Source organism: Schistosoma mansoni, chromosome 6, assembly GCF_000237925.1.
Source record: "Schistosoma mansoni strain Puerto Rico chromosome 6, complete genome".
Classification (NCBI taxonomy): Eukaryota; Metazoa; Platyhelminthes; class Trematoda; order Strigeidida; family Schistosomatidae; genus Schistosoma; species Schistosoma mansoni.
In genome coordinates, this window is record NC_031500.1 from 16,152,977 (window position 1) to 16,179,179 (window position 26,203).

The 26,203-nt window shown below is 36.4% G+C and overlaps 1 protein-coding gene and 1 non-coding gene across 2 annotated transcripts in view; one reads left to right on the forward strand and one right to left on the reverse strand.

The window, feature by feature from the left end:
* Smp_131190 (putative diacylglycerol kinase, zeta, iota) overlaps nucleotides 1-26,203 on the reverse strand; it is a gene marked incomplete at both ends in the record, with an annotated part of 74,094 nt that overhangs the window by 4,135 nt on the left and 43,756 nt on the right. Inside the window, 6 exons of the mRNA XM_018798414.1 lie at nucleotides 3,567-3,674; nucleotides 10,241-10,797; nucleotides 12,367-12,560; nucleotides 13,986-14,227; nucleotides 19,578-19,757; nucleotides 22,093-22,211. Of these exons, the coding sequence (XP_018653358.1) occupies nucleotides 3,567-3,674; nucleotides 10,241-10,797; nucleotides 12,367-12,560; nucleotides 13,986-14,227; nucleotides 19,578-19,757; nucleotides 22,093-22,211 (1,400 nt within the window). The remainder of the gene's footprint in view (nucleotides 1-3,566; nucleotides 3,675-10,240; nucleotides 10,798-12,366; nucleotides 12,561-13,985; nucleotides 14,228-19,577; nucleotides 19,758-22,092; nucleotides 22,212-26,203) is intronic.
* Smp_tRNA_00511_Gln_TTG.1.1 lies at nucleotides 13,687-13,753 on the forward strand. Its single transcript has one exon. It is a non-coding gene (tRNA).

Sequence of the window (26,203 nt, forward strand, 5' to 3'; positions counted from 1 at the left end):
CGATAAACTACGACGATTTTCATTTATACAAAATACTTGACATTCACTGACCGGATACTATCAGCAACAGCGTTTTATGGGAGAGGACAAACCAGCTTCCAGTTGAAGAGGGAATTAGGAAAAGACATTGGAAGCGGATCGGACATATATTACGGAAATAATAAAACTGCATCATGAAGCAATCCCTAACCTTAAATCTTGAAGGTAAACAGAAAGCGGAAGGCCAAAGAACACATTACGTCGGGAAATAGAAACAGATGTGAAAAGGATGAATAACAACTGGGAAGGATTTCCCAGGACGGAGTTGGATGGATGGTGCTAGTGGGTGGCCTATCTTTCTGCACAAGGAGTAACAGGCGTAAGTAAGTAAGAATTAGTTCGATTCAGTACTAAGATGAACATACAATTTGTCTAGAATAAGTTCCTCAATTTACTGCTTTACTTATTTGGCCATTCATATCAAACCTGATAAGTTGAATAATTTTCAAGTATTGTTTAAACTTGAAGTTCTAAAATAATTCTTAAAGAGAATTCTAATGAATGCAAGTGTCAAATTCTTACCAACTTAGCATATGAATAAAGTTATGCACCGTGTACATGGAAAGTATCACAACTATTGTGGTGTATGCTATTTATGTCATTCTGTATATGTAGTATGTAACATCAATGAGAAGCGGAATGCATAGTAGCAGAAGGCTAAGAAGATCGAATTAAAGATAACATAAAAGCAAAGAGGAAGGAATTGTGAATTGGAAGAATCATACAGAATATAGAAGACAATTGATGGAAGATTTATAAATGAAGCATTTAATATATGGTTCTCATATTTTAGGCAGATATTCTGTAATTTAGTATGAAATAATATATTGGTCATTCCTACCTGAGTTCTCGTTCACTGTACTATCTTTGATAATACCTGTGAGGTTACTAGGATGAGTTATGAATAACAGATGACCAATAATTCAACATGAATTGAGTATTATTTAAATTAAATATATTGTTAAGAAATATTTCTATTTCATAATAGTAGTGATCATCAAAGAGAGTTTCATTTAGAAGTCAGTCAGTCACAACGTAGAACTTCATACGTACGTACATCAGTTCGAGTTGCCATACCACATTTATATAGAAGTAGAACTGATAAATTTTCTACAATATGATTTTATTTCATATTTTAACAATATGAGCATGAAATTGATCATCATAGTAATATGATTTAATGGATAGATGAATTATTTATGTTACTGGCCTTTCATCAACCTAAGTGTAAGGACTTTTGCCTGACTGTTTAAGCTATCTGTTCAGAGATATATTTGGTATTTAAATATTCTACAGGTTAAAGAAGAGTTTTCAATATAATTTAAGTAGAAGATTTTCCGAATATTTGAAACATAAGAAATTAGAAATATAAAGAAACTAAGGACAATAAATTTGGAGCAGATACAATCAGTAGGATGCCACGTTTATCCATTTCAATTTGGAAGAGGTAGTAATGTTGGGTAAATATTCAGCAGAAGACTTAACAATTCAGTAATGCTGTATAGAATAACGTGTTCAATAAACAAATTAAAGACCGACAATACCCTTTACATGATATTGTAAGTCGTATGTAAAACTTGATCTGTACCTTCTAAAACAATTATATTTGTAGAATGAGAAGGAACAAGAAGTTGTTTCACAAGAGGAGTAAAGAAATTGAATAATGTAATTCCTGAACATATCTTAGATATATCTGGTCAATACCATAAAATCTTTTCAAATGATTAACGAACAACTAAGACCTGGTCTTTCATTATTATTATTTTCGAAAGCTTTAGAAACTTAATTTATGTTTAAAAATAAACAATGTTTGTTTGACCTGGTACTATTGTGATACGTGTTACTTATATCGACATAAGTAGTATATAACACTAGTTAGGAATAGAATATCTGGCAGCGAAAGATCGAGAAGTATAGAACGCGAACAGAAAGTAATTCGTATGGAAATGAAGGAACAGTGAAGTCTGTGACGACTGATTGGCATTTTGCAAATGAAGTATTTACTGTTTGATTGTCAGATTTTACGAAAGAATTTTATAGTTTTATGTTCTCAACTACATTCGATTGTTCCTCATTTGTGTTCTCGTTCACTACATCATAACTCTTATTAAAGTCAGTCAGTCAGCTACAACGTAGGACCAGGCACATTTATGCATCGGTCCAAGTTGCCATACCTCGTTAACACAACAAGATGAACACCGGATTCATAGAAGTAGTTAATTTGGTGGTGGTGGTAGTATATAAAAGATAGGTTGTATGTAAGGATATAGTAATTCATATCTGAAGGGGGTTTTTTGTAGAGATTTTAGTAATTTTATATAGTTGAGATCATGAGTCCAGTGCTTCCAGGTTTTCCATAGTGGTCTAGCTTCAATTGACTCATGATTTCAACTATGAAAATACTGAATTCTCCACAAAACCCCCTCTGATCTTATTTATTATTAACTATTCTAAGTTAAGTAGACCCTTGTTTCCGACTATTTAGTTTAATGTAACTATCTTTTTGATCTTCTTTTCTGGAATTTTCTTTCTTCAGTTTTTTAGACTTTGTTTAAAATTTTATCATAGCAATGATGAAGTTCATTAAAGTTGTATCTCTTGACCTTGACTTACTTATTCTCTTTCATAGAATTAATACAAAAAATAAATGTGATATTGTTTACAATCAATAAATTATATTATATAAACAAAATAAAATTATAAATTTATATATTTTAGACCAGAAGCGGTTTTGTGGAGATTTCAGTATGTTCATAGTTGAAATCATGATTTAATTGAAGCTAGACCACTATGGAAAACCTGGAAGCACTGGACGCCATTTCGTCCTATTATGGGACTCCTCAGCAGTGCGCATCCACGATCCCACCTCGCGAGATTTGAACCCAGGACCTATCAGTCTCGCGCCAGAGCACTTAACCGATTTCAATTACGAAAATACTGATATCTTCACAAATCCCCTTCTGATCTATAATCATATGCTCACTGGTGACTGACTTCAAGAGATATTTCCTGGAGTTCTAGTGAGAAGCAGTGACCAGTGGAATTCAACTACGTCTGTTGTAGAGATATCAACTCACTGAAGACAATTGGTGAACGGTTGCTCAGATTTCGTGGATTGGTTGAAGTTAGACATTGACACCGTTGGATGCCGACCAGCTCAGTGGTCTCTCTGTCAAGTGCTTTGGCGCGAGACTGGTAGGTCCTGGGTTCGAATCTCGCAAGTGCGGGATGGTGGATGCGCACTACTGAAGCGTCCCATAATAGAACGAAACGGCCGTCCAGTGCTTCCAGGTTTTCCATAGTGGTCTAGCTTCAATTGACTGATGATTTCAATTATATATTTTAATTTTAACAATTCAGATCATAAGTTAGACCATCCTCGAAAACCTGAAAGCAAAGGATGGTCGTTTCGTCCCAATGTAAATCTCTTCAGCAGTGCTCATTCACATCTACCTTCAATCGATTCATGATCTTAACTATAATATCCACAACAACAACAAAAAAGACCCCTTATAATATTTATTTACCTTTATTAAGATAATATTGTAATTGTTTTGATATATTTGGTAGCAATAATTTTTCAAACATTTGATTAGAATGATAATTTTTAGATTTTAATGATAAATTATTGATTTCTATTAAAAAGAAAAAAAGAACTAGAAATAAATTTACAATAATCATAGGGGGGTTTTTTGTCATTAAAAGTGATCTGATAGTGAAGAATAAATGATTTCGATAATGGAATATCAATACTCTATCCACAGATGAATGATCTATAATATCTGTAATATCCTATTGAAGACATAAGTACGGGTAACTTCCAGGACCTAATAATGGACTATTATTCGGTGTATATATTCTTATTGTTTAACTATTGAGTAATTGGATTGTATATATCTATATTCATCTTATTACAAGCTTCATTTTGACCTATGGATTATTATTATACGAATTACTGTCCCTCAATTATATTCAGTTTATTGATTATTGTCTCCCACATTCACAACCACATTTGGCTTGATCTTGTACAAATATTATTTTCTATTTTATGATATGATGTGGTCTGTCTGTCTGATATATAAACCGAGTATGCTTGAAATAAATGATTCGCATAGCAGAAGCTGTAATTGGTGTTCTGAACTGTTGAGGCGATCCTGAAAATTTCTTACAATAGACATGACAAGCTCAGGAAATATGAAGAAGCATTTTATCCAATCAGAGTTGGACTAGAAGTTTTGGTATAGAATTATCACGAAAGTGAAAAGTCACATGAAGAGTTTCTGATTGGCGCGGATCATCACGTCATATATTAAACTGAGCACTCAAGCAAGCGATATAACAATTAGCGACGAGGTAAAAAAAATCGAACCAAAGTCAGCCTGTAATTGGTCGAAAATCAGGTAATTATTTCGTGCAATCAGCATCTAGAATTGTCGTTGCTGTCCTTGAACGACAAAAAGGATCGTAGTGTAGGGACGTCGAGAAGGAAGCATTGTCGATTATCTTTGGTGTAAAAAAGTTTCACAAGATGATATTTGGACGCCAGTTCATTCTACTAACTGACCATAAACCATTGTTAGCTATTTTTGGATAGAACAAAGGTATCCCGGTATACAAAGCAAACAGACTGCAACGGTGAGGAACTACACTCTTGGGTTACGACTTCAAGATCAAGTACCAGCTCACTACTGATTTTGCACAAGCAGACGCTTTGTCTAGACTGATTGGTTCGCAAATAAAACAAGAAGATACCTTGATGGCAGCGATTGAGACGGAAGCAGAAGCACATCGAGTATTGGAAGATGCAGTCGATGGTTTACCAGTTACTTTCAAAGCCATCAAAGAGGCCACGGAAAATGAAAAGACATTAAGAGAAGTTAGTGGTTATCTACTCACCAAGTGGCCGAACCGTCGTTTTCAAAGAGAGATGTTACAATATTTCCGCCGGCAAGATTCACTCATGATGGTCGATTCATGTATTATGTTAGGTGACAGAATAGTTGTTCCAAAAACATTACGCCACAGGTTTCTGAAACAATTCTACAGCGGCCATCCCGGCATCAATAAGATGAAAGCGTTGGCTCGAAGCTATGCTTACTGGCCTACAATGGATCAAGATATCGAAACCAGATGCCGCAATTGTTCGTCGTGCCTGCAAGCAGCTAAACGTCCAACAAAGTGTGAACCCCAACAATGGGAAAAACTCAATAGTCCCTGGGAGAGGATGTACGCAGATTTTGCCGGTCCAATACGAGTGGACGCATTCACAAAATGGCCACAAATCCATGCCATGGCAAATTGCACAACCAGTGAAACGATCAGCAAGTTATCTGAACTGTTTAGTTGCTTTGGAGTTCCGGAAACTTTAGTGACCGATAATAGATCACAATTCACTTCTGCAACATTAATGGAATTGTAAATATACGCTCTCCACCCTATCACCCTCAATCAAATGAACAGGCTGAGCGCTTCGTGGACACATTCAAAAGAGCACTACTGAAAGGGGAAGGCGAGGGGACAAGTCTGGTAATTACAGCTTATAGAACTACGCCTAACCATATCGTCCCAGATGGAAAATCCCCTGCTGAAGCGATGTTCGGAAGAAGCATTTGAACTATATTCCACGCCATGTTGTCACCTGTACCAATGGTTTGACTCAGACAAAATCAGAATTTCCGAAGTTTTACCGTCGGTTATAAATTTCTCGTCAAGTCATACAGTGAAAAAAGTTGTTGGGAACCTGGAGTCGTTGAAAAGAGATGGAGAAATGTACTATAGAAAGTGCATGGGGCTTTCGAAGTGTGGAATAGGCACATTAATCATATACGTAGAGTAAAAAGGATTCTAGACACCTTAGGTAGCCAAAGTAGGCTTCCGTTATAGATAAAGACGGACGCCTCAGTGACAGGAACCCCAACAGACACTCATAGATACTGGATACCAAGGAAGTTCGAGCGCCTCAGAAAACCAGTTACCAAGCTACAGGTAGACCCGAAGAAATAGTCTTATTTCTTGATAGGGGGAGGTGTTGGGGGCGATCCTGATAATTTCTTACAATAGACATGACAAGCTCAGGAAACATTAAGAGGCATTTTATCCAATCAGAGTTGGACTAGAAGTTTTGCTAGAAATATCACGAAAGTGAAAAGTTACATGTAGAGTTTCTGATTGGCGCGGATCATCACGTCATATATTAAACTGGGCACTCAGGAGTCGATATACCATGGTTTCAATTGGAAGGGCTAGACGGACAAGGGACCAATTAGGACGCTAGACTGCTCATACCGGTCGACCGTCATTGATTTGGCACAGTTCAATCATTAGACAGGTCGTATTCCGATAGGTGGATAAATCACGTGATAAAAAGCCGTTCATAAAAGCACAACAAATTGGAGATTGCTTATTTTTGAAATTCATAACAAAACCAGTAAGTATTCTTATAATTATGTGTGCTGATTTGAAAGTAATCAAAACCGAAAAAAAAACCCATTGAATCATTAAAATAAGATGAAGATATTTTAGTAAAAACAATGTGCTTTTATAAGGCTTGTTATATTGAGTTCATGTACTGTGCTCTTTCTAAACGTATTGTCAGTTCAATTCTGATCTATATATTTGGAAACGTTTTATCCAGTCCATTAGTTTACGATGGTCATAACATCTCTACATTTTTTTCTACATTAATTCTTGGTACGCTATTGGTTTTCACTCTTCATCTTCTTGTATTCTTTAAGTGAAGAATTATCTTTCATATCATTACTCCTTATCTTACTTTGACATATTTGTTCATATTTTTATCTCCTTTATATAATTACCAAGTCAATTATCTTTTATATATTGTTTCTACGTGGCCCCCAAATGCCCTGGTACGGCTGAGAGTGGGGAGAGTCCGCCCTCCCTCTCTAAATGCTCTCACATGGCCACGCGTACATAGCCTCTGCCAGGGAAGTCCTACTAACTGCCTTCTCGTGGCAGGGGTGTTGTTTACGAAATTGAGAAGACCAAAAGCGAATGTCCGGTGCTTTAACCGGGTTGCAATCAAGGATGAGTTTTACCACCAGTTAACGGTTCTTCTCCAGAAAGCGCGTTCGACAGATATTGTAGTATTAGCCGGAGACTTGAATGCTCAGATAGGACGTCTAGGCACAGAAGAGAGTCGTTTAGGTGGCCGATGGGGACTTGTTGGTCGCAGGACAGATAACGTGGACCGTTTACTGCAACTGTGCACAGACCACAACCTGTTTCTGGCCAGCACTAACTTCCGGCACAGTCATCGCCGGTGTGCCACCTGGCGTCCCCCCTCTGCATTTCAAGCCTGGACTCAGATTGATCACATCGCGATCAGCTATCGCTGGCGTGGTTGTGTACAAGACTGCCGCTCCTTTTGGAGTACCTATCTGGAGTCTGATCATGCCCTGGTCTGCGCCAATCTCACCTTACTTTTCAGTGGCCGAAGGATTGACCACCACCACCGGATCGATGTTAGTAAACTGGCTGCAACTTCTGTTGCAAGTAAGTATCGAGCGGAGCTAGCTTCTAGGCTAGCTACCATCCCACCGAAAAGTATAGATGAGCATTGGTTGCATCTTCACGACGCCATGAAAATGGCGAGTAAAGCCGCTTGCGGCTTCGCGAAACGTCCCGCTTATAAGCACTGGGTTTCTTCTGGCTCCTTACAACTGATGGAAGCCCGTCGGTCTACTCCGGGTGACCGTGAGTTTGACCACAAACGAAGGCTGTTACGTAATGAAATCGGGCAAAGCTTGCGTAAGGACCGAGAAGCCTGGTGGTCGGAGCGTGCTAATGAGATGGAAGCAGCAGTTGCATCTGGTAACTGCCGGAAGCTCTTCCAACTCATCCGAGCCACTGGCAGCAAGAAGTCTGGTGTGAGTGAAACAATCTACGAGGATGATGGGATGCCAATCACTAACATCTCTCGACGTCTTGGACGATGGGCTGAATTTTTCGAAGGGCAGTTCAACTGGCCTGCTGCTCCGGCAACATCAACCAGTTTGTCCTGCCCCCCATGGCCGGTGACGACTGATCCACCAAACGAGGCGGAAGTCCGCAAAGAACTCCAACTCTTGAAGCGCTACAAATCACCTGGCCCAGATGACTTACCTCCGGCTCTTTTTAAAGATAGTGGTGACTTTCTGACTAAGGAACTGACGGTGTTGTTTGCAAAGGTTTGGGAGCAAGAAAGTGTTCCAACATCATGGAATGAGTCAATAGTCGTCCCTATCTTTAAAAAGGGTTCGCGTTGTTCCTGTAACAACTATCGGGGGATAAGTCTACTTCCGATTGCGTCCAAACTATTGGCTTCTGTCATTCTTCGTAGGTTGTTTAAAACCCGAGAACGATTGTCTCGCGAGGAGCAGGCTGGTTTTCGTTCTGGTCGAGGATGCATTGATCACATCTTCACCCTCCGCCAAATGTTAGAACACCGTCATACTTATCGCAGGCCAACAATCGTAGTGTTTCTTGATATCAGGGCTGCCTTCGATTCGTTGGACAGGACTGCTCTCTGGGATTGTCTATTGAAGAAGAGTGTGCCTGAGAAGTTCATTAATATCTTAAGGGCCCTGTATACGAACACCTCAGGCAGAGTGAGGTCATACAACCACCTTTCTCCCTTGTTCCATTCGAGCAGTGGGGTTAGGCAGGGTTGCCCGACCTCACCATTCCTCTTCAACTTTGCCATCGACGACATCCTGGAAACAGCTCTGATGGATGTAAGTAATGGCGGTGTGGATATGTTGCCTGGAGAACGACTTCTCGACCTCGAGTATGCGGATGATATTGTCTTACTGTGCGATAATGCCCAAGGCATGCAATCAGCACTTAATCAGTTGGCAATCAGTGTCCACAGGTACGGTATGTGCTTTGCACCCTCCAAGTGCAAAATACTCCTACAAGATTGGCAGGATTCTCATCCTGCACTCACCCTGGATGGTGAGCAGATTGAAGTAGTTGAGAAGTTCGTGTATCTAGGTAGCTATGTAAGTGCTGGTGGTGGCGTGAGTGATGAGATTGATGCACGTATAAGGAAAGCCAGAGCGGCTTATGCCAATCTGGGCCATCTTTGGCGCCTTCGTGATGTTAGTCTGGCTGTAAAAGGTCGGATCTACAACGCGTCGGTGAGAGCAGTTTTGCTCTATGCTTGTGAAACCTGGCCTCTCCGAGTTGAGGATGTTAGACGTCTCTCTGTGTTCGATCATCGTTGTCTCCGAAGGATTGCTGACATCCAGTGGCAACACCATGTTAGTAATGCAGAGGTTCGGCATCGTGTGTTCGGGCGCAGAGACGATAATTCAATTGGCGTCACCATCTTGAAACACCGACTTCGGTGGCTTGGACAAGTTTTACGAATGTCGTCCCAGAGACTTCCACGTCGTGCATTATTTGCCGACTCTGGGACTGGTTGGAAAAAGCGGAGAGGAGGTCAGTGTATGACATGGTGTCGTGGCATGAAAGAAAGCTGCAAAGGGCTAGCTTCTGTTGGTCCTTCACGACTCCCTGGCTGGGGTCCGAGAGATGGTGCAACATAGTGGCTAGAGACGTTATCAGATAGGGCTCAGAATAGAAGCCAGTGGCGAACCTGCTGTAACCTTCTTTTACTTTCTACATAAGGAGTGGTTCCAACTTTCTTAACTGAAAGAGTCTTCTGGTTGTACATTTCAGTCCGCCTTATCTTTTCATCCCTTCTCTTCCTACTTTCATTATTTTGTGTGGCGCATATGTATCTGGTGCCCTTTTGTACCAATATATATGTGTTTAAATAAATAAATAAAATAACCGGGTTAGTGGACACGAAAAGTTCACCTAGGGGAGTTGTGAAACCCTGATTCCAAACCAGTGGTGCACATGGGCTGGCTCCAGTATCCTGAGGGAACAAATTGCGTATTAAACAATCGTTGGTGACCAGCTACCATGTGGCTGTATCTCCTCACGATGCCCCACTGCCTACAAATCCCAAAACCTACAAAATTACTAGAATGTTAGGATAGTCGAAGATAACTTAAGTAATATGGAAATAGCATCAATATTATTATGTGAATATCCTACAGCATTTTATATAGGAGATTACATGATAATCAATAACGTGACCTAATAGCTAAGCCACAATAATATAAACTAATGAATAAATCAAGTAGCCTATCTTAGTCATTTCCACTACTAATAACAGAAAGATAAACATTACCTTGAACAAGTGTTGTCACGTTTATATCATTATCATCATCATCATCATCCTCATGAATGGGATCTTTATCACTAGATATAACTTGTATTTCTATTGTATTATTACTAGATTCATTAGTCAAGTTATCATCATTTTCACAATTTATGAGTAATATATCATTATTTTCTTTATATTGTTCAATTTCAGATTCAGTTTTATGTTTCATTATTATTTCACTATCTGAATTGACTAATTCAATGAAATCATTTGTGGTAAACATTGAATCCCTTTGTTGTCTATTCTTATGTAACAATGATGAATCTCTTGGAATATTATTATTATCATTAGGGAGTATATTAGTCGAATAGTTTGTTGTTAAAGTACTTGATGTATCTTGAATACTACTACTAGTACTACTACTAGCACTACCACTACAATCATTAGTATTAGTAATATTATGATTGTTTTTATGATTAGATTGATTAATTTCATATATTGTGTAAATAAGACGATTTGCTTGTTTGTCTCCTGAGGATTCATTGTCAAGAACACTAGTTGAATGGATCATATCATCATTCCTAAAAACAAAAAAAACCCCATAAATTTGATAAACATTTAACTATGTGTATAATGATTATAATTGATAGTAGATTAGACAATGTTTCAATAATTTCGAATGAATTTACTAACTAACTGGTAAACATAATTTTGATGTAAATTAATAATAATGAGAAAGGTAATTATTTAATTTCAGTCAGTCAGCTACAACGTAGGATCAGGCATATATATGCATCGATTCAAGTTGCCATACCTCGTTAGCACAACAAGATGAACACCGGATTCATAGAAGTAGTTAATTTAATGGTGGTAATATATAAAAGAAAGGTTGTATATAAGTATATAGTATAGGAAGACAGATATGAAGCATTTTAATCTCACAGTTTAAGGGAAGATAAAGAGTGTACACACCTACGCCATTGTGATTGACTCTGAGCCATGTCACCTAGAGTCTTCAACTATTGGTTACGATAGTCACGCGGACCGCAACTAAGTAGTCTGCATCTACTAACATGGCTCAGACTAGAAGTTAGTAACTTCAAGCTCTTTCATCAGTTATATCTTACAAACGTCATCATTTCTTCATTCCCATTGTTATTACAATTGTACTTTGTTTACATTTCTATTCTCTTCAATTCTATCTTCATAATCTTCTGCTTCCAGGCCTTCCATTTCTGATCAGCTTTACATACTACTTCCGACTGTCAATATAAGTAGTAGATACCACAGATCTTATGAATCAAAATTGTAATACTTTTAATAGTTTAATCCACGATTTATTTTTCTCATAAGTAGTGTAAAGTTACAATGTTTTACATTAATTTTATATTAAGAAATGAAGAGAAGCTTCTTTTCAATGGTGTTATTTACTAATTTTGTACAATTGTAATAATAGTAATTTAATGTACTCACAAGTCTATCATAATATAGAAAGTTTTTGTGCTTCTTTAAAAATTGAATAAAAATTCGCCTGGTATTGTTTTATTTTGAATCTTCCCATTGATGTTTAGGACTGAAATTGATCTGTCTCTTATTGGCATATGTGCATTCAGTGAGTATTGCCTCTATATAGCCTTAATTTACAAGCATTATGAGCAAAGATGGATAGTGACTAGCAGTAGAATCCAGGACGCGCGTTTCGTCCTATTTGGGACTCATCAGCTGGAAGTACCTGCATCTCAGATTTGATGTTCACTCTGGGACTCAGTAGCTGAGTGGATAACGCGATAACGTTTGAAGCGAAAGATATTGGGTTCGAGTCCCAGAGTGAACATCAACTTTGAGATGCAGGTGCATCCAACTGACGAGTCCCAAATAGGACCAAAGGTGCATCCTGTATTTCTACTGGTAACAAACAAGAAAGAAAGATAAGCAAGTTTTCAACAACAACAAAAAACGTTAATTTGCCTACCTGTTGTTGATTGAGCAATATTAGTAACAAACTTGGTATTGTTTACTGGTATATTGTTTGAATTGGTAACAATTATGAATAACAAAATGTAAATTTTCCTTAATCATTAATCGACCTAATTAAAATGAGAAAAAAAAAAGAACACAGTTTTTTATGAATTTTGTATAATGTAACTTACGGAATGAAAATTTCCCCTTCGACTGACATATTATTTGTAGAAATGAAAAGATTTTTTGTTTGAGTTTTATTCATGCAATCATCATCATCCTCATCATCATTATCACCGTCGTCGATGGAGTTGTCATCGTCGTCGTCGTCATCATCATCATCATTGTTCTCATTCTGATTATCGGATGCTGTAAGATTACTTGCCTAAAATTATCAAAATGATATTTATTACTTGTTAGTTGATTAGTTGTCATTGAAAATACAATAATTTGTTAATAAAGAACATTATAGTTGTCTATTATTATTATTATTATATCCAATTGTACGATTCCGAAAATACGATCTCCAGGAAAACATCGTTTCTATTTATAGAATATCAACAACTGATTGAATATGGACCTCTGAATGCCGATTCAGTGGCTGAAATATTGAGCACTCGCCACAAGACTTGAAGGTCTTGGCCTCATTTGCGCTACTATGAAGTCCTATACTAAGGTGAAACAACTTTCTAGAGTCTCCTGGATTTTACTGGTTGTCTAAATAAAATAGGTTTTTGATTTAAAATAGAAAACTCAACAATTATAACAAATTATCTGTACTAATATGATATATTTTAACTCTGCCTGTAGCTCCTCCGGGGGCTACTGCCGGTAAAGGAGGAGTGTTGGGCATGGGGTTAGCGATCCTATTCCGTAGAAAACCAACTCGCTAAAAAAACGCTAACCAGAAAAGGGTAATATGATATATTTTGCTAAATTGATGTCTCTCTGATTACATGCCTCAATGTATGTTTCATCGCTTATCTAACTCACTGTCTGATATTCTCATGTTTTCATAAACAGTATATTGTTCCAACTAATTCCTCTCACGTATGTGAATCTGGTATAAAACTCAGGCTCAAAGTTTCCTATGGACTGCATTCCATCGCGCAACATCAAAACAGTATTCAGTCAGTACTACTAAGATAAGAAAGAAATGCAATCGATCAACTTTACTACTTTATAGTAGCAGAAATACTAAAGCAATGGAGTTATTGTGAAAAAACGAAATTTACACTCTAACGAACAGAAATATTTAACGGACTTTCAAGTAACCTATTTGACATAAATCTTTCATCTTCTGCTATATGGATAGAAATTGAGGAATAAAGTGTACTGAAACTTATAAGCCGAATTTTTATACTCTTCAGACTGTCATTTGGTTCGTTTAAAAGAAAATCATGACCTGATGTAAATAAACAAAAAGAAATGGTAAATTCATTTAGTATTGTTTGTTTGAATTTTCCCATCGATGTGTTAGGACTGCAACTGGTCAAGTGGCTATCAAGACTCAGTGGCCGAGTGGATAACGCGATGGCGTTTGAAGCGAAAGGTACTGGATTCGAGTCCCAGAGTGAACATCAACTTTGAGATGCAGGTGCATCCAACTGACGAGTCCCAAATAGGACGAAACGCGCGTCAAACTGGATTCCATTGCTAGCCACTATCCATCTTTGTTTAAAAAGAGATGATAGTTTAAATATTCAAAAAAAATATTTACATCAATCGGAAGTAATGTATTGTTTAACTGATCCTCATTGCTCTGTTCAACATCCTTGATTTCATATCTTGTTTTGCATGTTAAACTTACCTTGGCTCCAAATTGATTTAATTGATTATCATTATCATCTCGTAGTAATGACGTAGGTGGTGGTAATGGGTGTAATACATTATCATCCATAAAAGAATCAGTTGTTGGATTATTATATGTTAAATGTGATTCTAATATAGAATCAATAAGAAATAAATCTTCCATATTACAAACATCTGTTAGAAAATGTACATTTTCTTGTTCTTTATCGATACGAAAAAATCGACTGGCTGCAGTAGTCGCTATATGGATTTATCGGAAAAAGAAAAGAAATTATAGTTAAGATTCTTTTTTTAAGTAAGAGAAGTTATTTTATTGAAAAGAAGATAAAGATGAATATCATAGTATACTACTTTTCAAATATTGTGGTGTGGTCTACTTATATCCTCATAAGTAGTATATGGTGATGATCAGACATAGAATGTATTTTGGCACAAGATCGATAAGGAAAGAACTGAGATGAAGCGCGATTGGTAGGAAAATGCATGGACAATGAAATTAGAGAAGATGCACTGATATTTATAGAAGGAACAGTGAAGATTGAGACAATTGATTGTTATTTTGCAAATTAACTGTTTACTGTATGGTTATCAGAATTTAGTGAGATAGTCTGTAATGTTGGGCTTAAATACATTCGATTGTCCCCACTCGTGTTCTTGTTCACTACAATATCAGTCTTTTTACTTACTTCAAAGTACTTCTAACTTATGACGATACAAGATTCTTAATGATGTTTCAACTACTCAAAATATTCTTAGAAATCCTTAGAAGGCACAGTGTCCAATTAGTTGATCCAATTTTTTTACCTAAGGCTAAATATTTTTTTCATAGAGGTTTGAACAGAAGGAATCCGTATAACCGGTAAATTAAAGATCAGAAAAAGAAAAGATGATTATAATATAAACCATACTTTATTTGATTCGATATTAGGCATGTCGGTGGGAAAGGGAAACCGCGTTTAATCACTTGACTATGGTATATTTCTGCACAACTATATTTGTTATCATTCGTTAGTGACTGACCTACGGAATTGTATGTATTACAATCATTAATATGTCTGATTTTGTCCAACTGTGCTTATTTTTTTGGCAGATATTTTGTAGACAAGAATGAAACAGAGTATGCTAGTAACATTTCTCTATCAAGTTGATCATGTTTTATCTGATGAGAGAATTAAAACAATTTTTGGCTTAATTCAAATCAATGCTGGTTAAATATTTTATAAACTCCAACGTCAGAGACTTCGGATTAGGGAATCTTAAACAATTCTGATTATTCTGAAACTGTAGTCGTCAACTTTGCTGAAAGGAAATTGCGACCATCCAGCAAATATAAACAGGTAATAATCGAAAGTGGAATTCTCTTATGATGATAATATTATTGATTATGTTATGCGTATATTATTTATGAAACCGTTATTGCTAACTAGGTACCGTCCCATTAAACTGATAGCGATCATATTCTTTTGTAAATGTAAATTACAACCAAACAGTTAAACAGCACCACCTATTTAACCACACCTGTTGCCCTTCTTAGGGCATAAGCCGCCAAAAAGGAATTTTTAGGCAATTCCGACCAGGGCCTGTCTTTTCAGTTGTAGTAAGATAGCATAAATATGTATAGATACATGAACACTTATTTCCCTTATTTTGAACTTATATACATGTTAGGATATTCACAAGAATATCCCAAAAATTATCTCGAATGTAAAATGGTATGTTTTCAGACTCTTCACATAATTCGCATGTTATTTCCTATTGGCCATTATTTACAGTGTCCTAACTATGACTTTCATGTGTCGTTTCCCTATTGGTCAATTTTGAGTCGTCCTAATTATAACCTTCAGTGTCCTTCCTTTCCATTGGTTACTGTTAATAGTCATCGTAACTGTATAAATATGCCTTGTCTGTAAACCATTTTTGTTCTGCTGCTGACCCCATAAACAATTCTCATTTAACGGCTGTGTTCTGATTTATTGGAGTTGGGGAACAGTATTGGGGTCGAACTAGGATATCTGAATTTGGTCAATCGGTAGAATTTCGCGTAGTCCTATCGCAATACCCACACTATATTTCGCATTATAACAATTTGGCGACGGAGATTTTGCAAACAAGTTGCTGACTAGCTATGGATCCAGTTAAATTAGAAGAGTTGTTCAAGCAACAGCTGAAGCTGATGGAGATGCTTACTCAGACGCAGATCTCTTCCCGAGTCCCATGTACACCAACAATCCCTCAATCAGTCGACGGTATTACCAGTAGTATTTCAGAGTTTCTTTATGATCCTGATGCCAATATTACATTTGATACCTGGTTCAGACGTTATGAAGATCTTTTTAAAGTCGACCTTGCTGACAGAGATGATTCGTGGAAGGTGCGTCTTCTCCTTCGAAAACTTGGTCCATCAGAGCTTGATAAGTATTGCAACTACATTCTACCGCAGAACCCACGAGACCGTTCCTTCGATGCCACTGTTCAAACTCTCAGTCAACTTTTTGGTGACCATAATTCACTTTTTAATACGCGTTATCGCTGTTTAAAACTGGTCATGAACGAGTCCGATGACTTCTTAACCCATGTTGGCATTGTCAACCGTGAGTGCGAACGGTTCAAGCTCAAATCCCTTACCGACGACCAATTCAAATCCCTCGTATTCATATGTAGTCTTCAATCACCCAAATTCTCCGACATCAGAACTCGATTGCTGAACCGCCTTGAACAAGATCCAACGCTGACACTTAATGCAATCACCGACGAGTATCAACGCATTGTCAACCTGCAGCGTGACACCACTTTGGTCCAATCTGGGGGCCAGGGTGGTTGCGAAGTTCACGCTGTTCAACGTCAGAACAAATCTCCGAGATCGAAGACCTGTGCTCCTACGGAAGCCAGTGCACCTTCTTTTTCTAATCACTCCAGACCGGTTCAGAAGAAGCCCCCCTCTCCATGTTGGCACTGTGGAGCCTGGCATTATGTGAAATTTTGTCCATTCAAACAGCAGCTGTGCGATCGCTGTCATAAAGTTGGTCACAAAAGCGGTTTTTGTCAATCCCATCGACCCAATAGTCGTCGAAATGCACAGACGCAACGTCGTTATACTAAAAAGCAGCTTCCCTCATCAAGGAGTTTAGCAGCAGTCTTTCACACTCATGCCGCCACGCGACGCAAATTTCTTACCCTCTCAATCAATGGTCAGCCAGTTCGATTGCAGTTGGACACTGCATCAGATATCACTATTCTGTCGAAAGATACTTGGCGAACCTTGGGTCAACCTCCCATCAAACCATCTTCGCAGACAGCCGTTAGTGCATGTGGTGGTCATCTCCGCCTTCATGGTGAACTTAATTGCTGTATTTCGTTCAGAGATACAACCTTCAACGGAACGTGCTACATCACCAAATCTCCTCTCAACCTTCTGGGTTTAGATTGGTTCGAAGAACTTGGTCTTGCCAATCTTCCTATTAGCACTATCTGTAATCAAGTACAAACTCCTGCTACTACACAACAGCATGCTACAGACCTCCAAAATCGATTCATCGAACTCCTCCAGCCTGGTTGGAAGCTACGAACAATCCATAGTGCGATGGCACCCAGGCGAGTAACCCGGCAGAATCCCCGAGTGCAGAACACTAGAATTCCCTACAAAGTTGGTGCGAAAGTGTATGTTCGGGACTATAGACATGGGTATGATAGATGGATAGAGGGTGAAGTTGCAAAGAGACAGGGGAAGGTCATGTATGAGGTCAGAGTAAACAAAGAAATCTGGACCAGGCATCATAATCAACTACGGCCAAGAGATGCCAAAGAAAAAGTTGGAATTATTAACCGAGTTCCCCTCGACTTACTGTTAGATACTTTTCAACTTCCGCCGATGCCTACAACGGAGGCAACTGAGCCGTCTAACCAAGCAGAACATTCTTCAGGTTCTTCGTCGTTACCTCGAAGGAGGTCAAAGCGCAAACGAAGAAAACCAAAGAACTGTCAGGTAAACCCACGATTGCGTCGCTATTAATTTTTTCCAAGGGGAGGTGTTAGGATATTCACAAGAATATCCCAAAAATTATCTCGAATGTAAAATGGTATGTTTTCAGACTCTTCACATAATTCGCATGTTATTTCCTATTGGCCATTATTTACAGTGTCCTAACTATGACTTTCATGTGTCGTTTCCCTATTGGTCAATTTTGAGTCGTCCTAATTATAACCTTCACGTGTCCTTCCTTTCCATTGGTTACTGTTAATAGTCATCGTAACTGTATAAATATGCCTTGTCTGTAAACCATTTTTGTTCTGCTGCTGACCCCATAAACAATTCTCATTTAACGGCTGTGTTCTGATTTATTGGAGTTGGGGAACAGTATTGGGGTCGAACTAGGATATCTGAATTTGGTCAATCGGTAGAATTTCGCGTAGTCCTATCGCAATACCCACACTATATTTCGCATTATAACAATACATATCGTGCCAACCGGTCACCGAGTGCTAACTAAGATTATTCCCGATTTCTTAGTAGTAAGAAAAGATATTGTGCCTGCCAAGTGATAACGACCGTAGTACATGTCTGCCAACATTCTTAAAACCAATAGCTATTGATTTAATAGAAGGCTGATAAGTATTTTTTGTCAGCCTCTACCCATCTTTCAATATTCTATATAGGACAACATTAGGAATAGTCGTTCATATTATATACCCTACCAGCCTAAACTGATAGTTACTGGTCACCTTTGTCTAGTATCCTACTTCCATTCCGGATAATGTTAACTAAAGCGTCCCAACACATAAGATAAATGCTTCTGTTATATCCCCTGGTGAATTATGAATGGTAAATCTGAGGTCTATTTATGAACAAATGTAATATGCCTATTTCCTATTGTATAATTGTTACGTAACTAAACTGTTCATATTCGTGTTCCTATTATCACTAGCTTTATTTTGACCTTTGACCTATTATTATACGATTCTTGAGCTATCATCAGTCTATCGATTACTTTCCCCCTATCCACAGCCACGTTTGGTCAATTATTGTACAAATGTTATTTTCTATTTTATTCGTACGATGTGGTCTGTTTGGTTGGTATATAAACCCAGTATGTTTGTGAATAATGATTCATATTGCAGAGGATGTTACTGGTATTCTGGACTTAACTGGCTGGGCTAGGCAGAAAGCAGGACTGACAAGTAGTCAAGACTGCTCATACACCTTTTGTGTATCATTGGACGATCGATAAATCACTGCTCTCCAATTGGCGGTATTATCACTTCATATACTAACTGGGCACACGCACCCACACGTTATAACAGTTTCATAGATGACAATTTCAACTGTAAGTGATATTATTCTCTATACGATGTTTTATAACCTTGAAATGTGTATATATCTTTGAAGCACAAGATTTTCAGATGATCATACATCCCATGTATTGGCGTTTATAACCGGACAAGTCAAATCAGTTCAGCATGTGAATGTTCTACCAATATTGACTACCTGTGAAAGATGGATAAATATATTGATTTTCTATACTCAAAATCAACTATTATGAAAAATAAAACATTATTAACACAAAGAAACTGTATAATACAATCAATGACTTACAATCAATAAAAACCCAAGAATCAGATAAATGAACTCTAAATTTTAGATTCGTTTCCATGGATTCAGAGTTTTCATTATATAAATGATCTTGAATAGTATCTTCATTCAATTGAGTAATAATTTTTCGTACAGTTGATAAGTCTGTATCATATTTTGCAGTAATGATACCAATCCATATAGCTTTTAGGAAGAAAAAGAAAACAACATAACAGATTTGAAAGAGATTTTGTTAAATATACGAATCGTTATTTTTAAAGTTGGAAACATCAATTTCAGGTTTGGTATGTCTGTAGAAGTATAATTGTCAGTGTGAGTCTTTATTAAATAAGAAGTGTATATTACAGTCTGTTTCAAAGTCAAAAATGGTAGGAAATCAGTATTTAAACTTCATCAACAGTAAGAGTAAGTATAGAGTTGTGAAGATTGTTAAATTTCATTGAAATCATGATCGTTGATGCGCACTGTTGTAGAGTTCCATACTAAGATGAAACGACAATCCAGATCTTCCAGGTTATCATTGGTAGTCTAACATTGATGTCAATAAAAGCTCAACTATCTCTACAGTCCAATACTGATTATCATGCGCTCACTACTGACTAGCTTCCACAGGTAACTCTCGTAGTTCCAACGAGAAGCGGTGACCAGTAGAGTTAAACTGTGTACAATTTGAGGCAGTTACTCACCGAAGACAATGGAAAATGGTCGCAAATTGCCTTGGATTGATTGAGGTTAAATATTAACATCGTTGAGTACCGGATCAATGGTCTAGAGGTTAGGAGCTCGCGCAAAACTGAAGGACTTAGGTTTCATTGCCATGTACAGGATTGCTGATAGACACTACTTGTTTAGAAATCACATCATTAACAGTTCATTGAAAGGAAACACTGGATTTAGTTTCAAGTCAGTCAGTCAGTCAGCTACAACGTAGGACTAGGCACATTTATGCATCGGTCCAAGTTGCCATACCCCACTCATTAGCACAACAAGATGAACACCGGATTCATAGTAGTTAATTTATTGTTGGTGGTAGTATATAAATTATAGGTTGTATATAAGGATATAGTATAGGAAGGAAGAAAGTTATGAAGCAATTTTAATCTCAAGGTTTAAGGGATGATAAAGAATGTATACACCTACGCCATTGTGATCGATTCTGAGCCATGTCACCTAGAGTCTCCAACCATTGGTTACGATAGTCACGCGGACCCCAACCAGGTAGTCTGCATCTACTAACATGGCTCAGACTAGAAGTTAGTGACTTCAAACACTGATGCCATGTTTTGGTTTGGCCGCCCCTTACTTTCTTCCAACCATCCTTAATACTAGTCATCATAGAGTTTCAAACTTTAAATCTATGAATTTAACCAGTCGTTTTAATAGGTTTCTAAACATGTTTTGATATAAAATTAACTTAACACAATCTCTCTGAATAACAAAATCACTTCTATTGTTTGTATGATATATCAATGATAACCTCTTCTTTGAAACTATGGTTATATGTCACCTCCCTAGTATAATAGTGGCGACTTTAAATGTTTGATCAGGGTTATTGCCTTGTGCACTTACTAAATTTAATGTTTTATCAATCATTCATCATCAAAAAAATCCTTAATTAAGTTGATTAGTTTGGAAAAAGTCTATCTAAATCAGTAGTTCACAAAGCAATCTCGCACATACATATATCAACAAACCTATAACGGTATTTTTTTATATAGCTGTTCTTTGTATCCTGTTTTTGTTTTCTTTTCCCTTATTGTAAATGATCGTAATTGTCCTGTAACGGCATGTTCCAATCGTCCTATAGAAAAGCTACTGGTTCCTTCTGTTTCGAACTATTGCAATGTCTGTAATAAGTGTCCTTTTAAAATGGATTATGAACTACGTTTTTTCTAGTAATTTATAGTTATAACCTTATCCTTTACATATTGTTTCTTACTGTGTCAATCGAATCATTCCGCATAAACTAGTATATCTTTGTAATTATTTTCACAACTGAAGAACATCTGGAACTCAAAACAATTATCAACCAACAACAAGATCGGAATTTTTAATACGAATGTCAAGATGGTTCTACTGTATGGGGTGGAAACTTGGAGAACTACGAAATCCATTATCCAGAAAATACAGGTATTTATTAACAGTTGTCTACGCAAAATACTTCGGATCCTTTGTCCAGATACTATCAGCAACATTCTACTGTGGGCGAGAACAAACCACATTTCAGCGAAGGAAGAAATCAGGAAGAAGTTCTGGAAGTGGACAGGACACACATTGAGGAAATCACCCAACTACGTCACAAGGCAAGCCCTTACTTGGAATCCTCAAGGCCAATGGAGAATAAGAAAACCAAAGAACACATTACAGAGAGGAATGGAGATAGATACTAGAAGAATGGACGAAATTGGATAGAACCTGAAAGGGAAGCCCAGGACAGATTGGGTTAGAGAATGCTGGTCGGCAGCCTATGCTCAATTGGGGGTAACAGGCGTAAGTAAGTAATAACTTTTATACTTACCAGTTTGGCGTAGACTGATTACATCATCAGACATTTTATCATAATTTTTTAAAGCGATCACAAATACATTTATTCTTGTTTCATAACCGATTGTTTTCCATTGTAGATGATTTTCATCTCTAGAAAAGGAAAACAAAAATCTATAATAATTTGATTGATACGGATGTTATTCAATAGTGAGCAAACTATGGTTAATATTATGGTTTGAGAAATGCAAGCGAGTGTTAAACAGCTGCTTTAACATGTAGATGTATTAATGTTTATTCAGTTGTGAAGGTTTTAGACTACGATGAATGTGATCGTTTTTATTTCTTTACACAGATAAAGTCTAGTACTTAAGGGTAAAAATGTAATTTAAACCAGTTAAATGCAAATGTTCCAAATAAACATATATAGTGCAGTTGTTACGATTAATTTATTAGTTTAACAAACAAATTCGTGTGGTAATTGACAAGTGTTTTTTATAGTTGAATTCAATTGTAGCTAGACAACCACGGAAAACCTGGAAGCACTTGACGACCGTTCTGTCCTATTGTGTGACTCCTCAACAGTGCGCATCCACAATCCCGCCTCACGAGATTCAAACCCGGCACCTATCAGTCTCGCGCGCGAGCGCTTAACCACTAGACCACTGACCTGGCATCCAACGATGTTAATCTTTAATTTCAATCAATGCACGAAATGATTACAAAGCATTGATCAATTAGGTCGAATGTTTATTATACTCAATTATATTCATTCAGTTACAAATTATGATATTGTTTGTAAGTATAAATGACTATTTACCAATCTATAAGAGTTATAACTTGAATTCTGTAGAAGTTAATGAATCGAAAGTAAAGCTGTCAAGGTGGCCGATTCCCTAACATATATATATATATAAGTCACAGTTTCTTCAGTGTTTCTATTGGCTGATTTTTTTAAAAAAAATTTAATAGAACTGAGAACAGATGATAAAGTATTGTCCTCCTTTTATTCAACAACCAGGTCACCAGTCATACTTTCTTTCACTTCTTTATATAATCAAATATACTATTTCTTCCTATGAATATTGTCTATTCTCGTTTATCAAACGACCGTCGGTTTTTCCTAATATCATCTAGATATAACTTTTGAAAGAGCTTGATATTAATATCATCATATGGTGTATCAAGTAAATTTGATCAGCTTTGATTGTATACTGATTTTTGGAAAGAATCTTTATTACCAAAATATTGAAGACAGAATGTTAAATGGTAAAAAAAATGTGCCTATGACAGATTTTCACTTGTGAGATAAGTATGATATTGATTATCCACGTGTTATTACTGTTTGGCCAGCTTCCAGCTGAAGAAATTAGGAAAAGATGTTGGAAGTGGATAGGACATACATTAAGGAAATCACCAATGTGTATTACAAGGCAATCCCTAACTTGGAATCTGGAAGGGAAGCGGAAAAGAAGAAGGCCAAAGAACACATCACATCGGGAAATAGAAGCAGATATAAAAAGGATGAATAACAAGTGGAAAGAACTGGAAAGGATTGCGCAGGACAAAGTTGGATGGAGAATACTGGTGAGCGGCCTATGCTTCTCGACGAGGGGTAACAGGCGTAATTAAGTAAGTAAGTAAGTATTACTGTTTGGATGATATTAGTGAATTCCATTGATTAAGTGTTGCAGTTTAAACAATTCATGGAATCATTTGTCAAAATTAGTTTTTGTTTTCTTGCATTTATACTCTTATCGTCTACTAAATGATCATACATATTATTGAATTATCGTAAAAAATGCTCAATCTCAACGTTTCTAAAAACGAGAAATACTGAGTCAGGGAGACTCATATTTTGATAAGTGCAATAAGGATGTATTTCTTGCCTATCTGGCATTTCAAATTAGATTTTATGTTAGATAAATGAGGTAATTCCTGTGTTTTTGAGTTTATGTACTCTATGTCTTCAAATATACTTTTCCTATTCAGATTTTTATACTTAGGCATACTGGTATCTTTCATATTATATGGACCATTTGGATAAACAATGGCGATTTCAAATTATTTTATATCATTATAAATATTGATGATTAATCTGTATAATCCTAAATATTCGAACTGTTCACTAAGTCAGCCATAGTACTAATAAATAAGTAAGTTGAACTATATGTAACTTCAGATTATAAGTTTAACATCAATGATCAGTCAGTCATGTAGCCACAACGTAGAACTTCGTACGTACGTACGTACATCAGTTCGAGTTGCCATACTACATTAGCACAGAGATGCAGTTGTCGATTCAAAAAGTAGTAAGAGTATAAGCAGTAGTCGCAAAGATTAGGGGTTGAAGATGTTATTCAAACAGTATAATCCAGTGAAATAAATTTGGAAAGAGAACTAAAAGATAGAGACATGAAGAATTCAGAAGATCAGAATTTGGCAGAACACAAAGAGTGGATGCATCTTCGCCATTGCAAACTATTTTGAGCCATATCATTCAAGGTCTCTAATCATCGGTTGTTTAACAATGATATGTAACAGTCAAGCATAAATACAGTTGAACTCCAGGTATTCAGATATTCTAACAGTTTCCATTTCTAACTTCAATCAATTTACAATGTATTCTACCTACCTACACACACACACACACAAAGAAAATGACTATTCCATATACAAAACTGATGTCATCTATTTCTTTTTTTTTAAAAAATGAAAATAGATAAATACAAAGTAAGATTATAAACCATGAAGGAAAAATGAAACAAAACTGTACACAATATTGAAGTATACACATATACAAGAATGGAAGGTAGAATACAAAAAAAAACGAAAACATAATCAACTACTAATGAGTACTAATGCAAATCATATTTGTCTCATTAAAACTAAGAAAGAAAAACAAGGCACTTAATACTATTTGAGCTCTGAGTTGATGTAAGACATTAAATTCTTTGAAAAAGCTTAAACCAGATTGTCCAGATGAAATATTGGATTTTTACTTCAAATTCATTTGCTGAAATTTTACAAATTCTACATATTCTACATATTTAAAGGAACTTTATAGTTGAAGATGAAAAATGAACATTACACAAATGTACAGAGTTGAAATGATCTAACTAACTGACTAACTTAGCTGTTTAGATAGAATAAGAAATAATACAAAAAAAATAAATATATCAACTAATTACAGAAGAAGAAATAATGATCATAGTGATTAAAGATGTTAGTCATTATAAGTTAATCGTTTGAGATGACCAAAATATAAAATCATATGTATAACAAGAAGGGAAAAAAGAGAAGGAAAATTTCTATGATCTATCTATCTATCCATCTACCTATATAGATATGTACCAAATTAATGAACTAGATATCTTTCTTCTTCTGGTTTGATAACAGTATGAACGGGTCAACAGTAGAATACAATTATTTGAAACTTAAAACTGCTTGATCTAGATTGAGGAACAAAGACGGAGAGAGAGAGAGAGAGAGAGAGGGAACAATCATGATATATACTACTCATTCTTTTTTTTTAAAAAAAAATTAAGGCAATAACCGATTGAAACATCTCACAATAGAATCTCATATATACTATTGGATTAAATGTTATGATACATTATAAATGTTAATAATAAGTTGGAATTAAAGAAACTAATGATTTTAATCAGATAAAGTAACTATTCCAATGACAGAAAGATAATCAAAACAAAAAGAAAGAATTAATGATTATATGGAAAATATATTTCTACAGGAGGCTAGGAAAGATTGCATTATAAATGGATTCGATAATAAATAACAAATGAAGTTACCTACTAATCAAGGGGGTTAAGGAAGAAAATAATTTATGGATCAGATAAATAGTCCAATTGACAGATATATGAAGAAAAGCGACAAACAACAAAGGTCATAATAATCAGAAAAAAAAACTAGTATAGGGTAATAATGATTAATGATTAATCAGCTGTGATCATTCGATTAGGATATGATCCACATGGCAACAATGTGGTGATATGAGATACAATTTTGTGTATTTTTTTTATTTTTTAGCCCAACAATTACATGAGTCCCAGAATCTTTATATGGTTAATCATTATGCAATTTTATATAAGCACCGGTTGAATTATTTTCAACAAAAAAAACACATA